This window comes from Trematomus bernacchii, unplaced genomic scaffold (genome assembly GCF_902827165.1).
Source record: "Trematomus bernacchii unplaced genomic scaffold, fTreBer1.1, whole genome shotgun sequence".
NCBI lineage: Eukaryota > Metazoa > Chordata > Actinopteri > Perciformes > Nototheniidae > Trematomus > Trematomus bernacchii.
The window spans coordinates 562,442-575,140 of NW_022987869.1; the positions used below are offsets into that span (position 1 = coordinate 562,442).

General features: G+C 44.2%; 1 protein-coding gene across 1 annotated transcript in view; it reads right to left on the reverse strand.

The window, feature by feature from the left end:
* Positions 1-2,644: 2,644 nt before the first annotated feature.
* si:dkeyp-72e1.9 (syntaxin-binding protein 4) overlaps positions 2,645-12,699 on the reverse strand; it is a 76,189-nt gene continuing 66,134 nt past the window's right edge. The window contains exons 17-21 of the mRNA XM_034113588.1: positions 11,657-11,881; positions 7,357-7,473; positions 6,227-6,276; positions 4,844-4,962; positions 2,645-3,557 (exon numbers count right to left, since the gene is read on the reverse strand). Of these exons, the coding sequence (XP_033969479.1) occupies positions 3,337-3,557; positions 4,844-4,962; positions 6,227-6,276; positions 7,357-7,473; positions 11,657-11,881 (732 nt within the window). The 3' untranslated portion in view covers positions 2,645-3,336. The remainder of the gene's footprint in view (positions 3,558-4,843; positions 4,963-6,226; positions 6,277-7,356; positions 7,474-11,656; positions 11,882-12,699) is intronic.

The following is a 12,699-nucleotide window of genomic DNA, read 5'->3' on the forward strand; positions in this document are numbered from 1 at the left end:
TTTTCAGCATACATTATTAATTAAAGTGAAGCACAGTGCATATATCCCTTATATCCCTTCACAGAACTAAAGAATGCTTTTTAAAAAGGTTTAATGAGATGATGGAATCAAAGCTGAACTGTATCACATAAAAAGGCACACATGCTGAAAACCCAACCCCAGAAGAAGAGAATTTTTGAAATACTAACATATAAATACGCATTCTTGTACACTCTGAGAAGAAAATAAATACATCTATTACTACCCGACATATTAATAATATTTGATGCCATTGTTTGTTTTTCACTTTGTTCTGAAGCTGAACATGCTGCTCCACACAGAGAGAAGAGCAAAGAGGAGATAGTCTGTGTGAATTACTTTAAATTGTGGGTAAGGGTAGATAGCCCCCATTGTTCTGTGACCTCTGACCTGTCAATCATCAAACCGGGGGTCATATTACATTACCTGTTCATTTTTATCTGAAGTTGTACCCATGGATGTATAAAGAATAGTTCTACCGCAAAGTTATTCTCCGTGGGGACTTCCGGCAACAATCTTGATTCTGATTGGCCAGAAGACTCGAAAAAACCTCAGCAAAGATGTTTTATTGAGAGGATGATCACTACGTGACAGAAGTTTTCAAAACCGTTTATGGTCGGTACTTCCAGTCCAACGCCTACTGCATGCACAGTGTTAGAAAATTACAAGCTACAAAACTTTTTTTTCTTCTGTGACTTCAAATTTGGTTCACAGATACGTGGATATTTTATACAAGTGTAAATGTATGCACACAAGCTCAGATTTTGTTTCTCACATCAGGTTTTACAAGCTCTCGCATTTTGCACCATATCTACCTTCATAGAGATGGTGCAGAAGGTAAAGTTCCAGAATCTGTAAAAAGGATTGAACTGCAAGGTCACATTGTTTTATTTTCAGTACGATAAAACATTAAAGTCTTTTTGGTCTCTTTACATAATGTGATGCCAGTCTATTAGTTAAAGCCTTTTAATACCGCCACCCTCCTGTGTTTCTGTAAAGGTTTCAACATGACAATAAATGGGAAGTTTCTTTTAAAGAAATAAACGTTGTTTACCAGGTATTACTTTAAGCCCGCGTCACACTGTCCCGAAATGTACACCAGATGGACACACGATAAAGGAAATGTTCAAATTCGGCTCTGATCGTAACAACATCGGGCCGTTCGTGAGGGCATCTTAAGCCATCGTATGACCGCCGGTGGAGTTTCTCAGGCTCCGGCAGCAACTTCGTGAGCGGTGGCAAAATCTTTGGCATGCCAAAAAATTGCCGAAAGACCTTGCGAAGGTTCATTTGCGTGTTGAATTCATGTGTCCATTTTGCCCTTCGTAAGGCCAGCGTGAGGGCATCTTGTCAAATCGTGTCATCTTCGTCTTTACTTCGTCTGATCATCGGTGCCATCATTTTCGCCTCACGAAGACAATACGAAGGAAACAAGAAGCTGCCCGATTGTCTTAGGAAGGCAACACGACTACGTGAAGCCCTCGCAATGCCGTCGTGTAGCCATCGTATTATAGTACAATTTGTGGGTAGGTATCGTACTTGCTTGGCTGTTGACCAAGTTCGGGGCCATCTTCGTGCGAAATTCACAATTCCGTATTCGTTTGTCCATCTGGTGTCAATTTCGGGACAGTGTGACGCCAGCCTTATAGTTTACTTGTCTGCTAATTTGTGTGGGCTGATGTCATTGAGATTTCTGTCAATTAAAGTTACTTTTAGTTTATTTTCTCAACTACAACGTTTTGCAAGCTCATGTTTTTTTTAGGTGAAACACACACCTGAAACACTCCTCACTGACAAACGATACCTGTCTGAGATTCTTGTGTCTTCTGTGGAAAACTGCAGGCTGTTACACTGTACATGTCTCCTAGATCATCTGAATTTACCTTTGGGTAAAATAATGTTGTATTACTGTAAGTGTTAAATGTGGGGAAACTGGAATAATTTGTGCCGCAGGAGCTCAGTCTAATGGATTGGCCTTGGGAACTGAGCGGTGGCTGCTTCAGGTCCTGATCAGACAGAGGGGGACAGGAAGCTGGAGAGAGTTTGTCTCCTTGCCACTGCCGATGTGTCTTTGAGCAAGGAAGCAAACCTCCATCCCATTGCACCCCCTAAGCTCTGACACCTCTACATAAATGCATATGGCATTTCAAGCCTATTGTGTGATGTAAAGTCAATAACACCAGATTGAAAATGTAATTTCCCCTCGGGATGAATAAAGGTTGATTTTGGTAAACAGCAGGAGGTCAGTGCGAGGAACTAGGTTACGGAATCCCTCAAAGTTGCCTTGAAATATGGAAGGAACTATACTTGTAGAAGATAAATATCTTGTCAAGATTCTCCCTGCTGCTGGTAAAAAGGCTACGACTAAGACCTGGCTCGAGAGTGCAGAAAGTGCACAATGGCTGAACATTAAAGGGGATAGTCTCAAAATGGGGAAACTCACAGACCCAAAATGGTTTAGGTACATATCCAAAGGATAACTGTACTGTTTGAATATAATGTAGACTGTCCCCATTCAGGCACTGTTCTCTTTAAAAGGAAATAAATGATTAACTGTCAGTAATTATACACTGTAAAGAAAGCAAAAAAAGGAAGTATAAAAAAAATAACACCAGGAGGCGTCCACTCAGCAGTTGGTCCTTTATTATAAAACAGTAACAGAAAGATATGAGGCACACATCAGAGACTCATCTTGTTGAATACAGGACAGCTCCGTATTTTTAAAAGCTGTCCTTATAAATCACATGTATGTTCCACGTGTAGCCTATGATGTCTGCTGAGACTCTGTGACGACCAAACACAGGTTTACACAGCCGGAGCTCACACACATCAGGAACCATGCAGTATGAAGCTCTGCTCAGTCCCATATCTCTGACACATTCTTTACCTTTCTTTAATGACAAGGACACGAGGGAAGATGGGAAAGGGACTGTTGTATTTCACTTTTTGCTCACCGGTAGTGTGATGGAGACAGATGCAGCCAGGTATCATGACATGAGGGAGACTCTTTGAACAGACCAGCAGTGGAGCGTCCTTTCAAGCTAACACGTCCTTTACATGCAATCCATGGAGGGAATCTGGGGGGGGGGGGTATTAACAGGGTTTACAGCAGCATGTGTGTGTTGTGGGCTCGGACATGCAGCCCCCCCAACACCACCTGCTGTTAGAGTCACACAGATATCCAGCTGACGTTATATTTGGCAGAGCACTTCTCATAGAGACTTCTGTACAGATATTATGAAGAAATGAAGAGAGTGCCCCCCCGCTGCTGAACCCTCTGTAAAGACGGGTGTATATTTCAAAACAAGACACTCATTTTCAGTGCAGGCAGGCTTTGGCATTAAACATGGGCTGTGTTCCATCTGTCAGAGGAGGACCTGGTGATGGAGGTGTGGTGGAGGGGTCCAGTCTGCTGGGTAATGTAGTCCATGGTGGGTTCAGCCTGCCCCGGTCCTCCCACAATCCTCTCTGGCTCTGCGCTGTTCTCAAACGTGAGGAGGGGGGGGCATCTGGGACTGATGCTGCCTCCAACACACTGACTGCAGGTCGGTCACAGTGGGACAGAAAAATAACTTTTACAAACTGCAGAGATGGAGGAAGTATGTGAAAGTAAAATTACAATACCATAAAACTACAGTGTAAAATACTCTGTTACAAGTAAAAGTTCTGCATTCAAAATTGTACTAAAGTAAAAGTAGAAAAGTGTTGGTGACAAAATATATATAAAGTACCTTATGTAAAAGTAATTATTATGCAAAACAGTCAATTTAAGCAAGATACATTTTTCATTATTGTATACAAAATATTGTTGTATTTTTGTGTTCATCTCCTCAATGTGGCACTTGGTAAGGCTGGGGTTTATTTGAATGACTTTATACACTACTGGGTAGCTTAACTTATAATATTATAATATTATGTGTATGGATTTTTATATTAATAACCTTATAATCGCAAAACCTTAAATCTGCAAAGTAACTTGTAACTAAATGTGTAAAATAAATGTTGTGGAGTAAAACGTTTGCAGAGAAAATGTAATAAAGTAAAAGTATCAAATAGGATAATGTTGATTACCCAAGAAAAGTACAAGTCCTTCATTGTTTTACTTAAGTACAGAACTTGAGTAAATGTACTTAGTACCACCAACAAACTGTAACAATCATTTAGTCCCTTTGAGGACATAGAAACAAGGAACAAAGGAACTGAACAGCCCTGTCAGGAACAAATGAAAAGAAACAGATCTTCTCAGAGCAACATGTACGTCACGTGTTTCTTTAGGCTAAACTTTATTTTATTTTATTCATTTACCTTGTGTTTATTGCATGGCTAAAATGAGTTTTACGATTAACACTTAATAAAAAAAAAAGATCAAAACCTTTTTCTCATACCTCAAAAAAAATTTTGATGAAAGATTTAAAATATTGTAATACAGAGATGTTAAGTAAGTGAAATCAATAATAGAAAACCTGCTTGCTTTTACTGCTTTATCTGTGTTTTACATGATGGGATGTTATGGGCCTAAAGCAGGTTTCCTAACGGACAGACAGGTGGAACTGCCTCACTATGATATTTTGGGCTTTTTATTATTAGATACTTGTTTCTGTCTTAATGCATATGGCATACCATTTACCAAGGGTTAGGGTTTTATTTTATTTTTTAAGTTTAACTTGTGTGCAAATATGCATGTCGTTATAGAGCCAAGGCTGCAAAAGTCAAGATTCTGGATCGTCACTACCATGACACACACTCTGGATTCATGGAGGAGAAATGTTGTTCTCCACAACCAACAGATGAAATACAAAACTAAAATAAGAACAGCAGTGTGTACCTCGCTCATCAGGGGGGGTGCTGACTCCTGCCACCAGCTCCTTGGCCTCCACAGCCAGTTGGAAGGCGGGGTCAGGGAGGGGGGAGGGGGTGTCGGTGGCTGGAGAGGACCTGCTGCTCCTGAAACACACACACACACACACACACACACACACACACACACACACACACACACACACACACACACACACACACACACACACACACACACACACACACACACACACACACACACACACACACACTGCTTACAGAGTTGTGGGACATGACGCTGAGATGTAGAGCGGCAGATGGTTTTGGTCTTCATCCTTCTGGACCTGTCTGTTGCATTCGACACGGTGAACCATCAGATCCTCCTTCACACTCTCCAAGAACTTGGAGTTTCAGGCTCTGCACTTTCCCTCCTCACCTCCTACCTCAAAGACCGTCCGAGTCCGACCCTTGTCAATTATCTACAGGGGTCCCTCAGGGCTCTGTCCTCGGTCCCCTCCTCTTCTCTCTGTACACAAACTCGCTCGGATCTGTCATTAGCCCGCATGGTTTTTCATACCACTGCTACGCTGACGACACTCAATTAATTTAGTCTTTTCCCCGCTCAGAGACCCAGGTCGTCGCACGCATCTCTGCTTGTCTAGCAGACATCTCTCAGTGGATGTCTGCTCACCACCTCAAGCACAACCTTGACAAGACTGAACTGCTTTTCCTTCCGGGAAAAGATTGTCCCACTCTTGACCTAACAATCAACATCGGCACCTCTGTTGTTTCCCTGACTCAGACTGCAAGGAATCTGGGTGTGACCCTAGATAACAAACTGTCCTTCACTGCAAACATCGCTGCAACAACCCGCTGCTGCATATACACTCTTTACAACATCAGGAGGATACGTCCCCTCCTGACCCAGAAAGCGACGCAGCTTCTGGTCCAGGCTCTCGTCATCTCACGCCTAGACTACTGCAACTCCCTCCTGGCTGGTCTACCTGCATGTGCCATCCGACCTCTGCAGCTCATCCAGAATGCAGCGGCTCGTCTGGTCTTCAACCTTCCTAAATGTTCCCACACCACACCGCTCCCTTCACTGGCTTCCGGTAACTGCTAGAATCCACTTCAAGACACTGGTACTTGCGTACCATGCTGTGAATGGATCTGGCCCTTCCTACATCCAGGACATGGTTAAACCATACACCCCAGCACATGCACTCCGCTCTGCATCAACGGCTCGCTGCACCCGCACTGCGAGGGGGACCCAAGTTCCCATCTGCTCTATGAAACCTGATGTACTTATATGATTCTGTTTTCTTCAAGTTTGTATCTTCTTGGTCGAATGCACTTATTGTAAGTCGCTTTGGATAAAGGTGTCAGCTAAATGCAATGTAATGTCTCTTACCCGCCTTCTCCACCGAACAGGCTGGGTGTGGTCAGCACTTTGTGGACGTTCTGAGGACAGAGAAAATGGGGACTTACGTGAGGTTCTGTCCCAATATTGTTTGTTCATGAGACACAAGAAGAGAGAGGGAGATAAAGAGAGGGGTGTGATGTCAGAGCCTGAATGCCAGGACGTAAACCTGACCTGGAGACCCAAGCAGGTCATGTGGCCTCATGAGAACCACTCAACTCCAACAAAGATCGGCCCTTCCTGGTATATCATTTGTTAGTCTCTAATTCCGTCGTAATTATACTTTTCTCTTAGGCAGAGACACAGTTTCTAAGTAAATTAGTCCTGTCCCTTACAGACAATATGTCTCTATTCACAGAAAAGAACAAAACATACTTAATGTCAAATTCTGTTCACTTCCTTTTAGCTTCAGGTCTCACAAGTCCTGAAAAAGCTTTGTGGAAAGTTCTTACTGTGAGAGTTAACCCCTAGAAACATTCAAATGGACTACTAGTGGTGAGCTAAGCTCTGAATATGGCCCTGTGTATCACAACTGTACATTGCCTGTAGAGTCAGGGTCCCTGATCAACTAAGCTTTCAGTAGAAGAGAAGACCAGACTGTCCACATGTATGACTCATATAGATGGAACACTGTTCTATGTAATCAAGACATGAAAACCTTCTTGAAAAAACTTGGACCTTCAGTAAAGAGCTCATTCTGACTCCTCACACGTGGCAGAGAGCTGCAGTGTGTCCCCCAGCCACTGGGGGACACACTGGCTCCATGACAGCTCAGGAGACTGGCAGCACACAGAGATTTAAAAAGGTCATTTTAATAGCTGTTTCTGAATCCAGTGTATGTGTCCTAATGTGCAGTGATTATGGGGTGATTCAGAATGCATGCTGATTGTCATGGAGGTTTTTCCTATGTTAGGACAGGGGCCTATTAGCTCAGTAATGATGAATTATCATTGGAGTCTTTTCAATAGCTTTTGGACAACAATGAAGCTCTATGGCACAGAAGAAGAACATATGTCCAGTTTGGGAGAAATCCTATCCTTTCAATACAAAATGAACACTGTTGTTTCTGGTTAGGGTCAACATACAGTTTTATTGCGAAGGTGTCCAGTTGAAGGTCTGACCTCAGCGAAGCCCAGCAGCTTCTTGTTGGAGACCTCCAGGTGTTTCCTGCTCAGCTCAGACTTCCTCAGCTGGCCGTCGATAGAAGTCATCCTCCAGTTGAGCTCCTGCACATCCTCCTGACACACACACACACACACACACACACACACACACACACACACACACACACACACACACACACACACACACACACACACACACACACACACACACACACACACACACACACACACACACACACACACACACACACACACACATTCACTCGTGTCATGTAAAGTTATTTATCAGGTTTATGTTATATGTTTCATGTTTACTTTATAGTCCATGTTTAGATTTAGGTTTATGTTACGTCATGTCTCTTTGTTTACGTGTTAAGTTTCAGTCACTCATGACTAGTCTCGTCATGCACTGTCTGTCATTGCACTTCCTGTTTTATTTTGTACTTACTTTTCCTTCTCGTTTCAGAGCTCTTACTTCCTGCCATTGTGTGTTTTCCCGCCTGTGAGATTGTCTCCCCCCCTTGATTGTTGCCACCTGTGTCTCCTTACCTCTTGTATTAGTCCTCGGTTGCGGTCGGATAATCCAAAAATCAGCTCCTAAGTTCTATCCCTATCGTCTATTCCTTGACCTCTGAGTGAAAGGTCACAGGGTTAAGGGATAGTGGATAGGAGAATTCAAAAGGACTTAGGAGAAGAGACTGCGGTACTTTAGAGAATCCGACTGCACTTTCACTATCCGACGTGTTTATGATGCGCCAGCGGAGGTCATAAATGTGCGCCTGCTGCTGTGGGGAAACTATGGAAACTACAGTTTTCTATACAGCGGACTACAACATGGATGTTTAATAAGAACGAGGGACTACTGTAAACTCATCTAGAGACTCTGCACCGTGCTCTGATGCTGTTGTTTTATGCTTTATGAACGGGGACAACAGAGAAACTTATTCTTCATGACCAAAGTTGGAATTGAAATAAAAAAGGAAAGTGAAACTTATGCTCGTCACCCTCTCCCTCCGGTCCACATTAATACAAATGATCCCAATACGTATGATTGTATGAAAAGATCTTAAAATCAATACAAATGTATTTATTATAAACGTTAGTCCTTAACATCTATCACTGTGTATATCACCATTCAAACATCTTTTAAAAGTTGAACAAACCCCACACAGCTCAGTAAAGACTGTGAAATGTTGACTTTATTTGATCATTTCAGTAAAAACTAACGTTCATATTTCTCTTTTTGATTATAATACTGATGAACGTTCAAAACAAAGCACTTTGGCAACTTACCACATACGTTTTAAAAAGCTTAATAAGCACCGTAACTTTCATGATATCATTTCTCGTTCATAATCGGTTGTTTCCGTGAACGGCCGACTGTTGTGTGACGGCAAATGCTGCGGCCGCAAGGCATTGTGGGGCAGCATTTTCTCCTCTCCTTTCGTCAAGGGAGGTCCAGTGGTTCCTAAGCTAAAGGAGGTTATAAAGGAAGTTTGAAACTGTGGAGTCTATTTTTATATAACATTAGAAAGACTGATTCTTATTATTACATTATTTGCTTATTGTGCTCATTGTATGTGCTGTGACTTAGGAATAAATGGACCCAATCACCCCCCCCCAAGTTTTGATGGGGAGGACAGGAACAAAGGGAAAAGTTACATCAGAAAGTGTTTAGCTTGCAATATTGAAAGTAGCAAGGTGGAGTGCAGAGACTGAGAGAACACAAAGAGGTAGTCAGAACAGCACATCGCACCGGCCTTGACTCTGTATGGGAGCCGCGCTCCCCCGCAAAGCTAGGAAGCAACATTATGGTTTCCCGCTATATCTGAAGAAACGTTAGAGAAAACAAATTAGTATGATGGTGCCAGAGTAGGGAGGGACTTCCACAGGCCGGCCGAATGCTGGTTGGAGGATTGTGTTGCCAAGAGACTCTATCTGAGTCTGTGCACCAACCAAAGAGAACCAAGTCTAAACCGCGGTATCTATTCAGCTAGTTTTGACCAATCATAAATGTACGGGCAACGCCCTGTGTAATAAAATGTATTGTCGCACGAGGTTCGAGGCTCTTGACGGATTTGGTGGTTACAGATTACAGCTTTGCTGCCTGTGATTCCCAAAGACGTGATGAGTCCTGGCCAAGTAATATATATCTTTTGCTCTCTTTACAATAAATAGTTAAACTTAGAAGTTGTCTGTCTTTTCTGGAATTCTGAACACAACAAAACCTCCTTTCCTTTCATCTAGAGAATTCGAACGGCACTTATCATGGCTGCCACTGAGGGACTTCCGGGTCATTTCACTCCGTTAGGAAGGTTCCTAAGCTAAATGGACTATTCGACTGCAGCCCATGTCTCCCTTTGTCCTGTGCCAGTTCGTCTTGTTTCATGTTAGTCAGAGTCAGTGTTTGAAGCCAAGACCCTTTCAGTTATTTCTCATAGTTAGTTTATTTAGTCTTTGTTTTTGCAGTTCAGTTTTTGCTAAGTTTTTCCTCTAAAAGAGTGATTTTTGTTGTACTTTGTTTTCTTCTTTTATTAAAGACTTTCTGAGTTTTTAACTTTGTCTTGAGTCGTGCATTTGAGTCCAAGTAATGTGTCTTGTTCCTCACAGAGACTGACCTTAGTGGACTCCAGAGACTGACCTTAGTGGACTCCAGAGACTGACCTTAGTGGACTCTAGAGACTGACCTTAGTGGACTCCAGAGACTGACCTTAGTGGACTCCAGAGACTGACCTTAGTGGACTCCAGAGACTGACCTTAGTGGACTCCAGAGACTGACCTAAGTGGACTCCAGAGACTGACCTAAGTGGACTCCAGAGACTGACCTTAGTGGACTCCAGAGACTGACCTTAGTGGACTCCAGAGACTGACCTTAGTGGACTCCAGAGACTGACCTAAGTGGACTCCAGAGACTGACCTTAGTGGACTCTAGAGACTGACCTTAGTGGACTCCAGAGACTGACCTTAGTGGACTCCAGAGACTGACCTTAGTGGACTCTAGAGACTGACCTTAGTGGACTCCAGAGACTGACCTTAGTGGACTCCAGAGACTGACCTTAGTGGACTCCAGAGACTGACCTTAGTGGATTCCAGAGACTGACCTTAGTGGACTCCAGAGACTGACCTTAGTGGACTCCAGAGACTGACCTTAGTGGACTCCAGAGACTGACCTTAGTGGACTCCAGAGACTGACCTTAGTGGACTCTAGAGACTGACCTTAGTGGACTCCAGAGACTGACCTTAGTGGACTCCAGAGACTGACCTTAGTGGACTCCAGAGACTGACCTTAGTGGACTCTAGAGACTGACCTTAGTGGACTCCAGAGACTGCCCTTAGTGGACTCCAGAGACTGACCTTAGTGGACTCCAGAGACTGACCTTAGTGGACTCCAGAGACTGACTTTAGTGGACTCTAGAGACTGACCTTAGTGGACTCCAGAGACTGACCTTAGTGGACTCCAGAGACTGACCTTAGTGGACTCCAGAGACTGACCTTAGTGGACTCCAGAGACTGACCTTAGTGGACTCTAGAGACTGACCTTAGTGGACTCCAGAGACTGACCTTAGTGGACTCCAGAGACTGACCTTAGTGGACTCTAGAGACTGACCTTAGTGGACTCCAGAGACTGACCTTAGTGGACTCCAGAGACTGACCTTAGTGGACTCCAGAGACTGACCTTAGTGGACTCTAGAGACTGACCTTAGTGGACTCCAGAGACTGCCCTTAGTGGACTCCAGAGACTGACCTTAGTGGACTCCAGAGACTGACCTTAGTGGACTCCAGAGACTGACCTTAGTGGACTCCAGAGACTGACTTTAGTGGACTCTAGAGACTGACCTTAGTGGACTCCAGAGACTGACCTTAGTGGACTCCAGAGACTGACCTTAGTGGACTCCAGAGACTGACCTTAGTGGACTCCAGAGACTGACCTTAGTGGACTCCAGAGACTGACCTTAGTGGACTCTAGAGACTGACCTTAGTGGACTCCAGAGACTGACCTTAGTGGACTCTAGAGACTGACCTTAGTGGACTCCAGAGACTGACCTTAGTGGACTCCAGAGACTGACCTTAGTGGACTCTAGAGACTGACCTTAGTGGACTCTAGAGACTGACCTTAGTGGACTCTAGAGACTGACCTTAGTGGACTCCAGAGACTGACCTTAGTGGACTCCAGAGACTGACCTTAGTGGACTCTAGAGACTGACCTTAGTGGACTCTAGAGACTGACCTTAGTGGACTCTAGAGACTGACCTTAGTGGACTCTAGAGACTGACCTAAGTGGACTCTAGAGACTGACCTTAGTGGAGTCCAGGCCCCGGGCTGGCCTCTTGCTGGCCACCTGGTTCTTCAGGTCTCTGATCTCAGCCTCCAGCAGCTGGATCACCTCCTCGTAGTCCTGCTCGGCGCTGCTGGGCTGTCGCTGCCCCCCCGCCTGCCCCCCCAGCCGCTGCCCGGCCTCTGCCTCGGCTGCCTGCAGGCGGCTCTTCAGACGGGCGTTCTCCTCCACAGTCAGACCTGCTTTCTGTGGAGGACAACAGAATGGTAAATACATTCATAATGGTAAATAGAATGTATTATATAACGCTGTACAGTCTTTACCACCTCTAAAACACTTCTACATCATTCAGCATTCACTCATTCACACACATTCAGGCTCCGTTTACACGGAAACGAAAACGAACAGAATTCAATATCAAAAAAGTCTTCCGTCCACACGGAATCAGCTAAAGAAACGTGTCCACACGAGACCGCTCGACCCGCTGGAGACGCTGTAGCACATATGCCGGGCCTGTAAGTGGTGCTGTACTTGAAGTACTTCCGCCACAAAATACACCAAAAGCAGCAAATAAGACCCTCCCGAGCATGGTTGCCCTTCTGTTTATTCTCCGCGGTGGATTTAGCAACATGTAGTTCATGTAGTTCTCCATGTCCACTTGTTGCTGATGGTTGTGGTAGAGGAGCTGTATATTTGGGTGAGCAGCAGAGGTGGGGAGAGGCAAGGCTCTGGCTGTTTCGCAGGCCTCTTTTTTCAGCCGGTCAACATGTCCGTTAAAGTTTAAATCTTCCGGACAAAATTAGAAAAGTGCCGGTCAAAGGTCTTCTTTGTTATTTATTGAGCTTTAAAACAAATTGATAACGACTCTATATAATAATATAAGAATAATAAACGGAGCCTCTCTTTTCCTCCCCCTCTTCTGACAGCCCGTCAGTATCCGTGGTCTCATGCAGCTGGCTGATCCAGTAATGAGTAGGGATGGGTATTGTTTGAAATGTATCGATTCCGATTCCGATTCCGGTTCTGCTTATCGATTCCGGTTCTTATCGATTCCCCGTTTCGAT